Source organism: Penicillium bovifimosum (genome assembly GCF_028826915.1).
Source record: "Penicillium bovifimosum strain IBT 22155 chromosome Unknown utg000005l_segment0_segment0, whole genome shotgun sequence".
NCBI lineage: Eukaryota > Fungi > Ascomycota > Eurotiomycetes > Eurotiales > Aspergillaceae > Penicillium > Penicillium bovifimosum.
Window position 1 is genome coordinate 5,244,196 of NW_026622714.1, and position 17,639 is coordinate 5,261,834.

The window sequence follows — 17,639 nt, forward strand, 5'->3', positions numbered from 1 at the left end:
ACCAACGAAGATTTCCACAGGTGATCGAGTGCTTCGGACGAAAGCCGTTGTCAATTGAAAATTGGCGTTAGTGTAATATAATCATGTTGAAACATTGTCATTTGATCGAGAATGATGCTTCAAATGTTATGTGTAGTGTCATGTGAGAGATTGGATGTTGCGTTCCGAGCAACCTTCCATCTTCGACCTTGACCTTCCTTTTCACTGTTGACAAAAGTCCAAGACACAACTCCACAGCTTCATATCATCCTCAGGCTTTATTGGCCTCTTTCACTGCTAAGCAGGAACCATCGGGGTTGGTCCACCTACCATTGGCTGTAGGCCATCACTACCCCTGACGCTAAGCCTCTAGTGACTCCACAAATGGAGCTTGTTGCGTGGGCATACAAACTCTGCGGAGGGTCCGAGAAAGCGCGCAGGTTTCCTGTTTCGGTGTGCAGCTATGTATGGGGAATTACGGCAATTATGGGCGGAGTTGGCGCCACTCACGAGGCTAAGGCTCTGCCCTGCGCCGGAGTGGTGTACACATCGGCCCAGATTCCACTCTCTTTCAGGTTAGCAGGACCCCTGGACCTGGAGGGCCGGGGATCTGCTCCAGGAGATTGCAAAAGTCTGGTTCCTTTTCCTGGTGCCTTTCCTGTCTCTTTCTTTTCCCTCTTGACCTTCATTCTCTGTGAGCACTGTGTCTGTCCTTGGCCATCGGCCGTATATTATTTTTGTCACTCGTTTGACTTAGCCATTCGCTTTATACATTCGTTTAAATTTCTTGGCCAATTGCCAAGTTTACTTCCCCTGACAATGAAGTTCCAGATCACATCATCCGGCGCCTTGGCGCTTGTCGCCCTCATTGGAAGTGCCGCCGCTAAACATAGCCATGGCCACAGCCATCACCACGAGATCCGGGATGTGGCTTTGGAGAAGAAGAGCGGGAAGTGCCAATTCCCCACCGACGCTGGCCTGGTTGCCATTACCCCGAATCTCGATAACGCCGGTTGGGCTATGAGCCCTGACGAGCCCTGCAAGCCTGGCAATTACTGCCCATACGCTTGCCCTCCCGGTGAGGTATCCATGCAGTGGGATCCCAAGGCCACCTCTTACACCTACCCCTTGTCCATGCGAGGTGGACTATACTGTGATGACGACGGCAATATTCAGAAGCCCTTCCCCAACCGCGACTACTGTGAGTCGGCTACTGGTGTCCTGAAGGCGCACAACAAGGCTGGAAAGTCTGTGTCTTTCTGCCAGACAGTGCTTCCCGGAAACGAGGCTATGCTCATTCCCACTTTGGTGGAGACGCTGGCCGATCTGGCCGTGCCTGGCATGTCCTACTGGTGCTCCACATCTGCCCAGTACTACATCAACCCTCCCGGTGTCACCACGGAGGAAGGCTGCGTCTGGGGTAGCTCCGAAAAGCCCGTTGGCAACTGGTCCCCGTACACTGCCGGTGCCAACACCGATGCCGATGGCAACACCTTCCTGAAGATTGGCTGGAACCCTATCTACCTGGAACCCACCACCCCCTTCCGCAACGAAAGGCCTGACTTCGGTGTCGAGATTAACTGCGAGGGTGACGGCTGCGAAGGCCTGCCTTGCAAGATCGACCCTGCTGTCAACGATGTCAACGAGATGGTTGGTGACGACATCTTCGCCGGCGCTGGCGGTGCTAAGGGCTGTGTCGTTACCATCCCTAAGGGTCAGACCGCCCATATCGTTGTCTTCGAGAAGGAGAGCGACGGCAGCACCTCGTCTGAGACGATTCCGGTCTCCACTCCTAGCAGCACCAGCACCTCGACTCCTACTCCCACCTCAACTAGCACAACCGAGACCACCACTACCTCTACTCCCACTCCCACTTCAACCTCCACTTCAACCGCGACTGCCACCTCTACCTCTACCTCTACCAGCTCCACTACGACTCACGCTATGAGCTCTGCTGTTTCCAGCACCAACCTGCCTAAGTCGAGCCCGACGCTGAGCTACACCTATCAACCCCACATTCTCACGGGTTCTGCCGAGATTTTCATGGCTTCCGCAACTACTGCTGCCGCCGCTTCCTCATCCACCTCCACTGGCGATGCTACCACCGCCGGCGTCTCTGTGTTGACCTTGGCCTTCGGCGCTATGGCGGCCATGGTTGCCAACTTCTAAATCAGCTTGGACTGACTGTACATTATTGAACATATGTATTGGGTGTCTTCAGACACTACCAGGGATCAGTCAATTTAAATGAGGCTCTACAGGCCTCATTTGTCTGACTACCTCACATTTTTCAACTTCACTTCTACATAATCCCTCTTCTTATGATACCTCCCTTCCCCGGGATGCTTTTATTGACGACGCTCAACGTTGGCCATTTCTGTACCTACTTTTTTCTCTACTTCACGATTATATAACCCACATCATGCTATCTTCCAACTATTGTCGGAATTAGATGTGAATTTAACATTGCACTAGCTATCGAGTATGATGCACCACGTAACTATATCCATCTCAAATTCCAAAGTATATGACCCTCTTAATATACAAGAACCAAAACGCCATTGGCAAAAAAAGACCCAGGAGTATGTAACGCATTCCACTCCCATTCAAACCCCCAAACACAAAATATTCAAATCTCCTCACAAACATGCTCATCAAGGATTGATAGGAATGATCATATCGGGCCTCCTAGCCTCAATAGCCAACCTATTCAGATTCCGGTATCTCGTCTCACGCATGTATTGCCGTTGCTCATTCGAGACATCTTTGAACTGTTCTGAATCGTCGAGACCATGGAACATGGCGTATACGCTGAACCCGATCAGACAGCCGAATATACAGCCAATGATGATAACAAAGACGTAGAGGGGATATTTATCGGGGTCACTCAGGCCGCTGCGCTTGAGTAGGGTTGTAGCCATTGTGATTGTGGTTTGTGAGGAAGTGGGTTCGGTTGACATGGTTGGTGGGATGGCGGGCATTGTAGTGGTTTGGGAGGCTGGAGATAGCGTTGTTTTAGTTGTAAATACGAATTGGATGAGAGGTCAATTGGGTAGGGACATACAGTGAGCCAGACGAGGAATTGAGGTCGCTTTGTGTATGTTCAATCCGAAGTAGTCTGTTGCTGTTCGCTATGGAAGATCTGTGTGTAGATAAATCAGTAGATTGCATTCAGTGTGCGGACTCGGACATTTATACAGAGGAACCCAAGCCCAAACACTAACTACCCAACTGTCTATCTGCAGCCGAGCACAAATACTGAAACGCGAAGGAAATGCTGCTAAATTTGAGCATTCATACGGAGTACTCCGTTGACGGTGTGATAATGTTACTCGATTGGGTATAGCGGGTAGCTAAATGTCCGCCAATGATGTCAGGAGCCGACCAGACCAATCAGAAGAATACAAATCCGAGCGAGCCAATCAGCAGAGACATACTTTATTGTAGGCCCACACTGATCAACCAATTAGGGCTGCGCTGGATTAAGCTAAAAGTTCTAAATATACTGCGTGGTGGCTTTGGTATGCTGATGGCTGACTCGCTGAGAAGCCTCTCTTCCAATTTCAGTGACTGCTCTTCGTCCCCCAATCAAGGGTATTTGATCTGAAATAGTGGATGCTATGAGCTCCATTTTCTTGGGTCTGCGTTATCTCGTCTTGTATTTTGATTGGGTCGCTCGGGTCTGTTATTTGTGGCTGCTTGAACTTGCTTCCTTGAGCATGCTTGGCGGGCATCGAGTACTGCAATTCGGCGGGGGGAGTGAGTGGTTACTCATAAGTTCATTCTCGTGGAGATTTCAAGTTTCACTGTCACCGGTGTAGACATTCGGAGTGTGCGGTCCAGTTCAGCCCAATGCTTCTCTACGGTCTCAAGGTGCAAATGGAATCTAGGTTGGCAGGGACTTTCTATTCATTGGCCAAATAGATGCCGTTGAGCACGGAAACAGCTCTCTGGGTTGTACTTTCCTGGTCTTGGAACAACAATGTAAAAGACATCTCGGGACCTTCCAAGGTAGGTACGACTTTCCTTACTAGTAGCGAATCGAATGCGCTTAGGAAAGTATAACAGCTCTACGCAGAATCAAGAGCCTCGTTACTATGTATTATTATGCGTTTCTCGAGTGGGCTAAGGAAAGAGGCATGTGATTTGGACCAGAGAAAAGTGAGCTGATTCACTTTTCCAGGACGCGCCTTCCCCTAACGGAAGGAGTCCGCATCCTCGACGGGGGGTCGGGCTACCCTGGCCCCTGTCGAGTCAGCTCGGTTTCTCGGAGTTTGGCTAGACCGGAAGCTATCGTTCAAAGAGCACGCCAAGAGGGTTCGCACCAAACTGGAAACCCAATCCCTGGCACTCACCCGGCTCGCCGGCAAAACCTGGGGTGTTCGTGTCTCTAACGCCAGGTAGATCTACACCAAGGTCATCCGAAGTGTGATGGCGTACGGCGCCAGCGCATGGCACACACCCACACCAAAGGACGGCAACCCCCGAGGCCCCGCCAAGTCCCTGCTCACGGCTCAGACCAAATGTCTTCGGGCTGTCATTGGGGCATATAAGGCGAGACCTATTCATAATGTTGAGTCCGAAGGGTGGTGCCCCCATTGGGCCTCTATCTCTCGAGGTGAGTGGCGAAGGCCGAGCAATGACTCGAGCGAACCGGAATGGCAGCACTCCTTCGCACCGTATGTGCTGGGGTGACAGCGAAGGTGAGAGCGCGACGAAGTAGGCGAACAGTCCGCGCCGCTCCACCAGGAAGCGTCTTACGAAGGCGAGAGTGGGCCGAGCACTGGGTTACTCCAGATACAGATGACATGTCTGCTTCACAAGCACCCAACCCGGCGCGGTGGACAGACGTGAACGTAGACGACCTGACGCTACGGGAGTGGAAGTCCAGGAGAAGACGGAAACTCGACGACGCGAGAGAGAGACGAAGTCACAGTGGGGAAGCAGCAGATGACTACGACCTAGACCCGATGCTCAACCCTCTCAAGTTACATTCGGGGCTTACCAAAGCTAAGAGCTCGCTCCTCACCCAAGCACGATATGTGCTTGGACCGTGGTATCATCCAGCAGCTTTGCTGCAATGGCGTCTCTTTCATTGGAAAGGAATTGAATCGGAAGGAGGGGAAAAAATAAGAAAATTTAGTGACATGCACTAAGACCTGTCACCAAGCTGGACGGACGAGGCCTAGCACCATTGGATTGAGGCTAACGATGGGAGTTGCGGGCGGAGGCGCGTGCGCCGGACGCCCCGTACGATGTACATAAAAAGCTGGATTCGAACCGAGGAGGCAGTCGAGGGACTGCTTGCCCACAGGGCGAGGCGGCCAACCGCCTAATCAGTAGTAAGAACAATAAATAAATAAATATTATGCGTTTCTGAGGGATCAACATTATGAACAAGTTCCGGAGGTCTCTGTCTTGTTAATCTTGTGCTGTGTAGAAAGGTTGTCGACCTCTCAAGGGCCATCGCCCCCACCCCGGCTACCGGTACCGGCCCGCCCGGGCAGTCGGCCCGGAAATGCGAATTTTATTGCCATTTCTTCGCCACTACTCCGTACACCCCCGTGCCATGTCACTTCCAGATGGAGGCAGTAGTATGCCAGCCATGCTGGACATGTCGAAATCGCCGCATCCAATGCGACCAGTCCGGAACACCCTGCGCCAAGTGCGAGAAGGCCGGGGTGGAATGCTTCGACAAGAGACCTCTGCGGTGGGTTAAGGGCGTGGCAATCCGCGGGAAGATGCAAGGCCATTCGTATGAGCGAAATCTAGAGAGGCCCCGTGCGAAATCTTCTGGAATCGTGAAGTCAGTTCGATCACCGAAGAAACTGTCTAGCGCTGTGGTCGCAGCTTCTGCAAGCAAAAGCCTGCCATTTACCCTGCTAGATCCATCCATCTCGAATCTGGATCAAGTCTCGAGATACTACATAGACTACTGTAAGATCAGCAGTACAATTATTCGATGGTTGATTAGGGAATCGCTGACATCGAGACAGATAATGAACGCATATGCAAACTGTTCATTGTGTACGACAGCGACCGAAATCCATTTAGGAGCTTGATATCCTTTGGATTGAAAGATCTTGTCTTGCAGAAGGCCATTCTTGCCCTTGCAGCGCGGCATCATGCTAATACAGGCCGCCCATTCTGTCAGATTCAAGCGCCGACATCTCCTGGCTTCATTAATGCGAATCGTGATGCGCTCCTTTTCAAGCATCAAGCTATGGAGGCGCTCACAAGAGTACTCGGTGACGAGGGATCAGACAAAAGTGACACAACTGTCGCTAGCATATTCCTGCTCATCTTCTTGGACCTCCTTGAGTCTGGAAGCGAAGGTTGGAACTTCCACCTTGAGGGTGCCAAAAGTCTGATCATGTCCCACCAGCCGCTGCTGGGGTCGGAGGCTGGACTCAATAATGGGCCTGGCCAGACCGTTAAAGAAATACGGGGCTTCATCACTAGCCAAATCCATGTGTGAGTTCCATTCGGCGTACTGGATAATAAAGAGATGTCAGAGACTAACTAGCCAAGTATTGAAACATTGGGAGCAACATTGTTACGACCAAAGCTGTTATCAGAATTTGTTGCCACGGATCAAGCGGAAACCCAAACCCATGAAGCAATTGAGAAATCCTTCCTTGGTTGTCCGGAGTTTCTGCTGACAGCGATTCAGTTCCTTTCCAATGAAAGAGACGCCATTGCAGCAAAGCTGCCGGATGATACCACTGTCCAAGCACATATACAAGATACCACCGCTATGCTGGAACTAATCCAGCACTTTGACTGTTACGCGTGGGCTTCGAATCTTCCCTCGAAACGGTGTCCTGCGAACGCCGTCGATGAGCTCTGTACATTGTCGCAAGTATTCAAACTCGGAGCTTTACTATATGGGAGGCGCGTTCTTGACGCACTCACAGAGACCGTCACAGAGCAGGACAATCTGCTCTCTGAGCTCTTGGGTCTGATTGACATCTTGAAAGACCATGAAGCACTCTTTAAGTGTGTCCTGTGGGCCATTTTCGTTGCAGGCTTGGAATGCCGATCTCAGGCACAGAAGAGGTTTCTGGTTGGATCTTTGGAGAAGTTCTGGATCGCTACAAGCTGTCTGAATGTAATCAACGCCGCGAAGATTCTCCACGAGTACTGGGACCAACGGGAAGGGATGGAAATTTCCCCACGGTGGATATTTGATATTGGTAATTTGGGTCGTGACTGCCTTCTAATATAAAGGACAACTTCATGGGGAAAGAAAAGAAAAGAAAGATGCCCAGACTCGACAAGGTACAGAGGCAGTTCCGAAAATACTACTACATCACCAGCATCAACATGTCAAACTTCTCTGAAACGTTACATTCATATCAGATGGCTCATATGCTCAACTCCAAAATGACATAGAGACCTAACCATCATCCTAGAAGCGACTTGAATGCCTGGAGCAAGTCATCCTTGAGATCCTCCCAATGCTCCAGGCCAATGCTCAACCTCAGCAGCTTTCTGTCAACCCTCGAATCTGACAGGGCCCGCCACTCAATCAACGACTCTACTCCTCCCAGGCTCGTAGCATGCTGAAAGAATCCGAGCTTGGTCGGCAACACCTTTGCAAAGTCCTCACTGTGCAAGACGATAGAGAAGACCGGCCCAAACCCATTTGGCATTTGCTTCTGCAACCATGGCTCATCCTGCAGACTAGCATGATAGATCTTCTGCACAACCGATTGAACCAGCAACTCGTCACTACCCGCAGCAGCAGACGAAACCTGCATAGCACCATGAAGCCATGCAATCAACTTCGTCGAGTTCAGGCTCGCGCGTTGGACCCTTACCTCCAGCGTGCGCAGACTCCGGACTCCAAGCCAGCTCTCCATCCCACCCATAACACTTCCAAGCGCAAACCTATCCTCAAACAGCTGCGACGTCCAATCGGCACGCTTCGTGGCAAGCACACCACAGAGCAGATCACTATGTCCGCCAAAATACTTCGATCCAGAATGCATGACAATATCCGCGCCCCAGAGGAAAGGATCTTGCAAGCCGGGCGGCGCAAAGGTGCTATCGACAATAAGGAATGCGCCGCGTGAATGGGCTTTGCGGGCGTATTCCTCGATGCTGTATGCCGTGCCGAGCGGGTTGACAGGCGTCTCGAGAAGAATGACGTCGCCTGCGTCCAGGCTTTCGGCGGGGCAGTCCAGCGCAAGCTTTTGTAGCCCGGAGAGACGGGATATCACGGCGATGACCTCGTGGCTGCCGTGGTATCCCTCACCGACGGAGACGCGGCGCGGGTTAAGCAGTGTTAGGGCGGCGTGCAGTGCTGCTAGCCCGCTTGAGTAGCTTACTGCGTTGCCCCTCAGGAGAGAGGAGAGGATTGCCTCGAAGCGGGTTGGGTTTGGGGCGAATTCACGGGAATAGACATAGTTCTTGCCGTTGAATTCATCCTGTCAGGATGGTTAGTAGGTACCTAATGTCTGTGCTTGGTTGAGACTTACCACCGGATCTTCAGATGGGACGAGCTGGGCTGGATCGTTGGGGTATCTGAAAGTGGTTGATAGATGCATTGGTGGGGCGACATCAGCCACTAGATTTAGAGCATCGTCGGCGTGCAATGCCTTGGTGGAAGGGCGACTGTTATGAGGGGACATGGTAGTTTTGGAATGGAAAGAGGAATCGAAGATTGCGGTACTTGTGCGGTCTTTATATCTTTGCCCTTCACTCGTCATTGCCTCTCCTCTCTCAGGTACCTCAAATCTTCACGTAGAAGGGCGTACGGACCCATTTTTTGTATTGGATCTCCATGCCGATTGGTGGATTGGTGGTCCACTCCTATCAACTGCCTAAATGGGAAGCCTCTGCTATAGCCAACGTGAAGACAATTGGATGTTGAAATGGGCAGTATCAGTACCATACGATGTCTTAGCTGAAGTATCCTAACGGGTAGTATGCATACATACAAAGACTAGTATTCTGGAAAGAAAGTCGTCATGCTAGAACATAGAGAAATGATGCGTCAACTTCTTGATAGAAGCGGTATCGAGCAACCAGTCGATATTTGAGAGAATACAGTCAGGTGGATGTCTATTGACGGTCATACTGCGTACACATGTGACTATGCACATGGTGGTAGGACTTGGGAGACCTCTTCTCTCTTGCCTATTCTCTTCTACTTATCCATCTTCATTTCCCTTACTACTCACTCCATCTTATATCACGTGCGTGACAGGATATCACATCGCTCTTGGATCACGCTTGACTCAACATGGCACAGAACAGCGAGAAAGGTGAGTCAACGGTCATTTACTGTTCCTGACACGGCAGATACTCACACTGCAAACTCAGAGCCCATCGATGAGAGCTCTGAGACCATCGACACCTCGAGCTCTCTTGATGCCTTGTTAAATGAGATCACAACCCGCTGCGACAGACAGACAAGAGAGATCAACAAATGGCTGGGTCTCGCCGAAGACTTCAAAAAAGCCACTGCCGACTTGCTGGAGCGTGCGGAGCGCCATAGGAGAGCAACCGCCGAGTTCAGAGCCCTGTTCCTCAGGACCCCCACGACGCCTTTCATGCCACAAAACACCGAAAACGTAATACAACATGTAGACATCTAGTTGGCATGCCATTGTGATTTTTGAATTTCTTGTCGATTTTTGAGGTCATTGTTTGGACAGAAAATGAAATCTGATTACAACTCCGAGTTGAACGTTGATTGTCCCGGCCTTGCCCCCTCACATTTCCCCTTCTCACTACCTCTACTTCTCAACATCACGCCCAAATGCCTCCTTCAGTTCAGACGGTAAGTCGATGTGTCTACCTATCTCTCTTTACTCTTTGCATGCGCATCTCTCAAAATACTCCAGACTTGCTGCCTGGAGCTCCCAAGTCTACCCCGCACTGCCTACATAACATCTGCCTCATGCGCCTCCTTCGTCACACAGAAACAATATGACTGACACAATCGAATCAAAGACTAGACTAGTTTCGACCCTCCGACTCCTTATCCCTCGTCTCCGCCTTCTACAAAAGAAAGACACGGCCTCTTCAGTTGTCCAGCGTCGCGAGCTCTCTCAACTCCTCAGCGAAGGCCGGGATGCATCTGCGCGCATCCGAGTCGAGAATGTCATTGCGACAGATATTGCGGTGGAGGTGATGGAAATGGTAGAGCTCTACTGTGAGCTGCTGCTGGCACGCGCAAATGTATTGGATCAAATAGCGTTCAGCGACCAGGGAACCCGGGCCAGATTGCGCGCCAAGGAAGTGCTCAAGAAGCGCACCCAGGCACAAGCTTCAGCCAGCACGTCGAATACCGCAGAAATCAAGGGCGCGGAACCAAGCACCGGCTCTCGATTCGGGTTCTCTTGGTTGGGAGGAGGGCAAAAGAAGGAGGCCCCGCACACTGCGGCACCTACCGGCGCAGCTGGAGATTTCGGTGATGGAGCTACGGAAGAGGACAACCCTTACATGGATACTGCACTGGATGAGGCTGCGGTCGTGGTCTTCTACGCGTGGCATCGCTTCCCGCACGAGGTGCGCGAGTTTACCATGCTTCGGACTATGCTTGGGGAGCGATACGGCAAGGAGTTCATGACTCTGGCGCAGGATAATAAAGTCGAGTCTGTCAAAGTTCCTGATCGGCTTCTCAGGAGTTTGCGGGTGAAACCTCCGGGGCAGGAGCTTGTTGAAAGTTACCTTCGAGAGATTGCGAGAGCATACGGAGTGGAGTGGCACGGCTTAGAAGAAGACCCGGATATTCAAGACGAACTAGGCAGCGCCCCGCCTGAATTTGTGGATGACCGTGGGGACGGGGGTGATGGTGACGCAGAGGAACCCCAATTACCTCAAACTCCTGGAACGCAGCAAGGTGACTCGGCCTCGGGACCGAGCCTCGCTGAAGCAAGACGTGCCTCGGAAACCAGTGAACTGAACAAAGCCACGCCCCCACGTGGACTCGCCGCAGGCAGAAGTCCTGTCAGCGTGGCACCGCCAGCTCCCAGAACGGACAACCCCAATCCTAAAGTGAAACTGCCTGGCACAGAAGGAAAGGCTAGTGCCGTCAAGAAAGAAGACGCTGCTTCGAAGAATAAGAGCAACAATGGAATACCGGAGCTGGATGAATTGACTCGGAGATTTGCGGACCTGAAGAGGAAACCGTGAGTGGTATTTTAATCCCCATGAATTGGCAACCTGTTACAGTCTTGTTACTTGGGAATGGCCGTGGTTTATGTTTTCTTCAAGCGTCTCAGCCAGGCGTTGATCTCCAGGTCAATTCCAATGTCTTCTTTAGCACTCCATAATGCAGCACATCTTTGCAGCCAATCACAGCCATGGCCCCTTAGACTACTGATGTCGATTGCCACTGACTGGCTCCCAATGAAATGGCGGCAGGTTAGAAACCAGACTAAGCGAAGACCAAAATATGATGGGTCATTTCTGATAGCGCCTAAATTGGAGGGTATCTACAGATTTACTACTTGGCAGACACACTGCCGTTTTCTCCACTGTTTATGTGTCAAATACGAGCTACTGCATTGCAATGCCGGTTAAGAACGATACATAAGCCCCCGAGTGTCCTGCAAGGTGCTATTGCAGTGGCCACGTGATAGAGCACGACATGGCCCGTTGTCAATGTGGATTGTTGCATGTGGCATTCAAAGATAGGACGGGAAGAGGCGGCTGGGTATTATAGACCTCGAATTAAGCGCAGTACCGAGTATTTTGAGGTGTTAAAATGGCCGAAGTAAATCGACCCGACCCCCGTTGAAACGTTGAAATTAGGCGCATGAGCACGGGACACACCCGCAAAACCCAATCGTGTCGATACATCCCCCGATTCCCCCCCCGGAAAACACGAGCAGTCACAACATTGCCTTAATATGCACTCCGAATTTCCTGCGAATCCGACAGCAACCGTCTCCCCAGCTAGCAGTTGCTAGACACTGCGACAAACCCTCACGAAACCGAATCAATCGAATTAAACAGACCCCGAATCCCACACGTACCATGCCGGTCTATATGCTCCACGGCTTCCGCTGGCCCCGCGCAGGCTTCACGGGGATTCGCGTGTACATTGTGCTCCACAACTTAGAAGAAGCAGCAGCAGAATATATCCAGCAACCGCTCACCACAGAGCTAATCGTGGAATCCTTCAAAAAGACACAAGCGGATCTCGTGTCGCGACTACCGGAGCTGTCGTTCATCGAGCAGTACGATCCCGCCGACGAGACGAGCGGCACCGTCAGCCAGGACTATGCATATGTTGGCGCGCGCGTACTGGAGATTCCGGACGACGGGAGTGGTGGTCGTGGCGGCGGACTGAACATTGAGGATTGTGTCGAGCAAGGCTCTGGGTTGACGGAGGACCAGACGGCAGCGCTGGAGGAATTGCGTGATCGTCTGGCCCCTGGTGAGAAGATTGGATGGTATCTTGTCTACAATGGGGATCCAGATCGGTGGTACCCTGATTCTGAGGAGGAGGAGTATGAGTCTGAGGATGGTTATGAGGAGGAAAGCCAGCCTCAGACTCAGCGCCAGAGCCAGATCAAGAGTCAATCGCAGAGCCAAAGGGAAAGCTTTGGCGAGCCCTCTAGTCCTCGGAGTGTTACGGTATGTGGTTCTTTTCTTCGGCTTCCTTGGTTGCCCTTACTTTTTCCCGCCGGCTTTTCGCCCTGTTACTGCTTCATCGGTCCTAATTGGGTATTTCTAGGCTCGTCTGACGAGGTTCTGGAATCGGTTAAGCTCCGGCTGAGGCCTGTGGCAGGCTGTCATGGAACTTGGTAAATCGGAAATATACCCTCCATCATGGCACAAGTCGCACGCGTTGCTCTATCGTTATACGTGTGTCACGGACTCATGATGAAGCTTCTAACGAATTCTACGCTTTATGTCTGTTGATACTATCTATGTTTGCAAATACTGTTATACTACTCGGTCACTGGATTGGAATGATTTATATGCCACTTCTTTTTTCTCCCATCTAGTAGAAAAAGCACGATCACTCTTGAAGCTGCTCTTCATTGTCACCTGCAAGCTCGATCATCCGATCATCTGGGCGGTGAATATCGGCAATATGGGGCTGAGGGGAGCTTCGATAACGGGAACAGCGGAGAAACATCCAAAGCTGTCGCAACACTCCCCCGAGTGGTTTCATAAATGCTGACCAGGTAATATCCTGGCTTTCTGTTGCAATGGTTCTCTCATTTATTCTGGTCCAGAATCGCCAGTGAGTGGCTCCTCCTCTCGGTCATTCTTGTTGCAATGCTAACGCCGGGTATAGGGGGAAAACGCGCCTGGCGAAATGGTATTCACCGTACAGTGTGGGTCCTGCCAGAGTCCTCAATCAGTATGAAACTGGATTATAAGCTGATATCAACTCGCAGGATGAAGAAAAAGTCAAGCTGAAAGGCGAGGTTCGTCCATGCAATACCACTCGCACCGCACTTGCTCCGAGGGTGTATCGTCCGACTAACCACCGACAACCGCTCAGGTCCATCGCCTCGTCGCTCCCCGAGATCAGAAATATCAATCCAACTTTGTTGAGTTCCGCCGGAGTACCAAGGTCGTCTACCGCCGATATGCGGGATTGTTCTTCTGCGTTTGCGTTGATGCGAACGACAATGAGCTAGCCTATCTCGAGGCCATCCATTTCTTCGTCGAAGTGCTGGATCAATTCTTTGGGAACGTGTGCGAGCTAGATTTGGTTTTCAATTTCTACAAGGTCCGTACAACTGGTTGGGAATGCGCTCTTGAATATGAACCGTATCACGAGTGGAATATTGGGTTATAAGAGCCATGATGCTGACCTGTGTCCGGATTTATAGGTCTACGCTATTCTGGACGAAGTCTTTCTCGCAGGCGAGATTCAAGAGACAAGCAAGCAGGTCGTTCTTACACGATTGGAGCACCTTGACAAGTTGGAGTAGAAGTGAACTTGGATTCGGGATCGATATGGAAAGCGTATCGACTACAGACCCGACTGCATTGAACAAGGAAAAACGAAGTCATTTGCAAGGAGTTTGAGGGGTATCGGTGGCTTTCAGACAATAATATTGCTGTTCGTGTTCATATTCATATTAAGGGGCATCATTCTGGAAATATCAAATCATCGGTCCGATTCATGGCACCACTTTGGGACCAATGTCGAAATCACGTCACAATCTGAATGCCAGTGACAAGCCAATCCTCTCTCGTATTCTCTTTTCCGCCGGCGCTATCGAAGAGACACATACTGTGTAGCTGTGGTCGCCAACTGCCGAAAACACTACCGTCGGCGCATTTCTGCGGAGACGGAATGTCCATACTGGAGCTATGCCCCTCAAATTAGATCCAGGGTTCAATTCAATCTCAGCCCTGTGTCCGTTCTGTGGACATATTTCCCAATTGGTCATGGCCTGGTGATGTGATCGTAGCCAACGATGGCGAACGTCAGTCTATGGGTCTTGGCACAGAACATTTAAGGAGCTGTGTCGCTGCTGACCCCGGAGAGTGTGCTTACTTTGCTTTTCCTCGCTTTTACTCCGTACACAGTACGCCATATCACAACTGCTCTGGTTAAATCGCCTGTCCCAATATCACTCGACCCTGACCATTTCACACCTAAACAGTCCTCCAGGATTGCTTCCGAACTATCATGACTACCCCGGACTCCGGGACAACGCTATCCGCCATAGCTGACTGGAATTCTTCACTGATTACCTACATGGCCTCGCAGATACTAGCTCGTCACTCGTTCCAGACGGTACGGAGTAGACCCCGTGGGAAAGAATACTGATCGTCCAGCGAACGAGGATATCTTGCCCACAGTGGAAGGTGCTCCCACCGACACGGGACGATTAGCTCCGTCGTTATTACTGCTGCGTGACAGGGAGAAACCACGAAAACCAGCGTACAACATACGACGTACATCTCATACGCCAGACGCTCATTACCCTGCCGAAGGAAGTCGAACCTGGTTCAAACACTCAACGTTTGACTAGACCCCGGACCACCATCTGGGGGTACTGTGACGGCCCGAGTTCACAACCATTGGGCGGATGATCCAGGGGAAGGAGCCCCTATTGACCGACTAAACAAGATGGTACAGTACATGCCCATTGAGGGTACTACTGAACTGCACAACAGTACTCCGTACAACTTGACATGTGGGACTTGTGGTTTTCAGTCTCAACCACAAGTCCAACTCTTATCAATTGTCGAGTGGGGCGTTCCTTTCTTACACCCAAGAACGCTATTTACGCTGCCCATCAGCCAAGTCCCATCTACTTGGGACGTTGTGGGTCGCGCTCGGCAGACACAATTCGACTTCACGCCCGATTTCACAGTTGCTGCTTGAAGTGAGGCATGACATGCCGCAAGGCCAACATTAGCGACTCAAGCATCTACAGTAGATGTGATACACTAATCAGAATGGCACTGCCTCCCGTTTCAGATTTATACACTCCACATGCTGATTGAAGGTGTACGCGTTGCCAATCTAGGCTCCACCAATGCCAGACCGGCAATGCACGGATCGTCATGGCTTTCGGCAACAAAACCTGGATGATCAACAAAAGAACGTTCGAAACGGGAGCATACGTGGAGCGAGTCATGGCATTCCTGTAATTTATATTTTTGGTACGCGGCGCACGGTCGGTACCAGATATCGATACCCGCAATACATGCCATGGCTCCACAAACTTTCACCCCTGACAATCCTGGGCATCCCTGTGCGCCAGCCAGTGACGTCGTGTGTTGACCTCTACTTGCAATGTCCTACAGTACATACTCTTCAACGTGTTTCACTAAGTCGCGGCCTTTGTCGATTTCTGAGATCTGGTCTCTCAGAACCAATTGCAATTGGACGACAGAAAGGGAGGAATTGACGGGCCAATACTGGAGCTGTTAGGTGGAAACGTTGCCACTCGCCGGGAAGACATATTTTGGCACTGAGAAAAAAGTGGTTCGAGACTTCTAATTGGCACTGCCACTTTGACAAGATGCCCACTCTTGATGTACGATTGTACTCAAATCGTTCTGTCGACCTCCCTTGAGGATCAGTCTAGCTCCGGGTCTCGATCTTTTTTTAATCGAATCTCCTTTTCCCGCATTTCATTCTTTTACTCTTCCCCTTATCTCTATATCAACTTCTTAAAGCCCCCTTCTAGACTTTTTCTATAAGTCTTGTCCCTTCTTTATCCGGCTCTATCAATCTCTCTATATCCTCCCTACAACTTTTCTCTCGTTATAGAACTCCCGTTTATAATTACAATTGAGCTTATAACCGCCCACCATGTCTCTCATGCTCTCCGATAATCTGGCTCCCCAGCCCATGACCGATATCTTCACCAGCGACACAAACATCGACCGTCGAAAGTGCCACCGCACAGTGCCTATGAAGGTTCTTGCTCTGGGAGTTGGTCGTACCGGAACTGCCTGTGAGTTCGATGTGTCGCGTGATTCGTCAGACGTGGTGTATATTCTGCACACCGGGTCTGATGGTAATTGAGAATATGCAGACTAATCCGGAATCCAATTCGACAGCTCTTCGCAAAGCCTTTGAGCGTCTAGGCTATGGAAAGTGCTACCACATGATGTGCGCAAGTGTTGAGAACCCGCCGGACTGCCTGATGTGGCACGATGCCCTGAACGCAAAGTACGACGGCGTCGGAGAGTTCGGCCGCAAGGAATGGGATCAGCTTCTGGGTGACTGTCAGGCCGTCTGTGACTGGCCTGCCTGCGCCTTCGCAAAGGAGCTGATCGAGGCCTACCCCAACGCTAAGGTTGTCCTGACCACCCGGGATGTCGACTCATGGCATGCGTAAGTGACATCGTATCGATCTGTAGTTACAAGGGCATACTAACAAACCCAATCCACAGCTCTGTCATGAAGACAGTCTTCTGGCGTGTCTCAGACCCAGAGCACAAGTTCGTCTCGAACTTCAGTTGGGCTGCTGGCATGTACTACCCCATGCTGAACAAGTTCTTCGAGACCTTCTTCCGAGGCGATTTCCCCGGCAAGGGCAAGCAAGTCTACGAGGATCATGTCGCCCAGGTACGCAGCTTGGTTCCTCCTGAGCGTCTGCTCGAATACAACATCAACGACGGCTGGGCCCCGCTTTGCGAGTTCCTCGGAGAGGAGATCCCCGATACTCCCTTCCCCCGCGGCAATGACATGGCCGACTTCTACAAGCGCTGCAGCACACGCAACCGTCATCAGATGATGAACGCCGCTTTCCAGGCTGTTACCATTGGTGGGTCGTTGCTTGCTGCTGGCGTCGCCGCTACCATGGCTTTCAAGCGTTTCTCCCCCCGCTAAAATGGATGTCTTTGCATTTTTTCGTCTTTGCGTTCTCTTTGATCTCTCATATTCCCCACCCTCTTACGTTCTTGTTGGCTATCAGGAGGCGCGGGCGTCTCGAGGCTATTGCCTTTCCACTATCATTCATTTGTTGAAATCGTTCCTCATTGGAACGGACCACTGCATCTATCACATCGATCTTTAATCCCTTTGATGCCCTTGTCACGGGCAATTCCAATAACGAGAGGGTTCTTGTGGCGCAAATTGGTCTACTACAATAGTATATACATAAGGAGTTCAATCAAAATCCAATCCTGCTTCTCCATCTCTACGCTTATTTCCCGAAGCATTTGTCTTATTCGTGAAATCATACAAGCCACATCGAAGCATCCAC

At 51.0% G+C, this 17,639-nt stretch overlaps 8 protein-coding genes across 8 annotated transcripts; 6 read left to right on the forward strand and 2 right to left on the reverse strand.

Annotated features, from left to right (window-relative positions):
* Nucleotides 1–798: 798 nt before the first annotated feature.
* Nucleotides 799–2,148, forward strand: N7515_007207 (SUN domain-containing protein; the record flags this gene model as incomplete). The annotated part of the gene is made up of 1 exon (XM_056667951.1): nt 799–2,148. One exon carries the CDS (start codon nt 799–801, stop codon nt 2,146–2,148), a length of 1,350 nt encoding a protein of 449 aa, XP_056521547.1.
* Nucleotides 2,149–2,633: 485 nt separating this feature from the next.
* On the reverse strand, nt 2,634–2,960 carry N7515_007208 (uncharacterized protein; the record flags this gene model as incomplete). The annotated part of the gene is made up of 1 exon (XM_056667952.1): nt 2,634–2,960. The coding sequence occupies one exon, from the start codon at nt 2,958–2,960 to the stop codon at nt 2,634–2,636; it is 327 nt and encodes a 108-aa protein (XP_056521548.1).
* A 2,601-nt stretch (nt 2,961–5,561) lies between these two features.
* On the forward strand, nt 5,562–7,207 carry N7515_007209 (Zn(II)2Cys6 transcription factor; the record flags this gene model as incomplete). The annotated part of the gene is made up of 3 exons (XM_056667953.1): nt 5,562–5,916; nt 5,976–6,451; nt 6,506–7,207. 3 exons carry the CDS (start codon nt 5,562–5,564, stop codon nt 7,205–7,207), a joined length of 1,533 nt encoding a protein of 510 aa, XP_056521549.1.
* Nucleotides 7,208–7,385: 178 nt separating this feature from the next.
* On the reverse strand, nt 7,386–8,615 carry N7515_007210 (putative transsulfuration enzyme family protein; the record flags this gene model as incomplete). Its single annotated transcript, XM_056667954.1, has 2 exons — nt 7,386–8,411; nt 8,463–8,615. 2 exons carry the CDS (start codon nt 8,613–8,615, stop codon nt 7,386–7,388), a joined length of 1,179 nt encoding a protein of 392 aa, XP_056521550.1.
* A 614-nt stretch (nt 8,616–9,229) lies between these two features.
* N7515_007211 (uncharacterized protein) lies at nt 9,230–9,584 on the forward strand (the record flags this gene model as incomplete). The annotated part of the gene is made up of 2 exons (XM_056667955.1): nt 9,230–9,251; nt 9,310–9,584. 2 exons carry the CDS (start codon nt 9,230–9,232, stop codon nt 9,582–9,584), a joined length of 297 nt encoding a protein of 98 aa, XP_056521551.1.
* A 334-nt stretch (nt 9,585–9,918) lies between these two features.
* N7515_007212 (IST1 family protein) lies at nt 9,919–11,127 on the forward strand (the record flags this gene model as incomplete). Its single annotated transcript, XM_056667956.1, has 1 exon — nt 9,919–11,127. The coding sequence occupies one exon, from the start codon at nt 9,919–9,921 to the stop codon at nt 11,125–11,127; it is 1,209 nt and encodes a 402-aa protein (XP_056521552.1).
* Nucleotides 11,128–11,973: 846 nt separating this feature from the next.
* On the forward strand, nt 11,974–13,892 carry N7515_007213 (AP-2 complex subunit sigma; the record flags this gene model as incomplete). Its single annotated transcript, XM_056667957.1, has 6 exons — nt 11,974–12,576; nt 13,074–13,192; nt 13,247–13,286; nt 13,350–13,379; nt 13,457–13,687; nt 13,791–13,892. The coding sequence occupies 6 exons, from the start codon at nt 11,974–11,976 to the stop codon at nt 13,890–13,892; spliced, it is 1,125 nt and encodes a 374-aa protein (XP_056521553.1).
* Nucleotides 13,893–16,237: 2,345 nt separating this feature from the next.
* On the forward strand, nt 16,238–17,263 carry N7515_007214 (sulfotransferase family protein; the record flags this gene model as incomplete). Its single annotated transcript, XM_056667958.1, has 3 exons — nt 16,238–16,382; nt 16,489–16,765; nt 16,825–17,263. 3 exons carry the CDS (start codon nt 16,238–16,240, stop codon nt 17,261–17,263), a joined length of 861 nt encoding a protein of 286 aa, XP_056521554.1.
* Nucleotides 17,264–17,639: the final 376 nt, after the last annotated feature.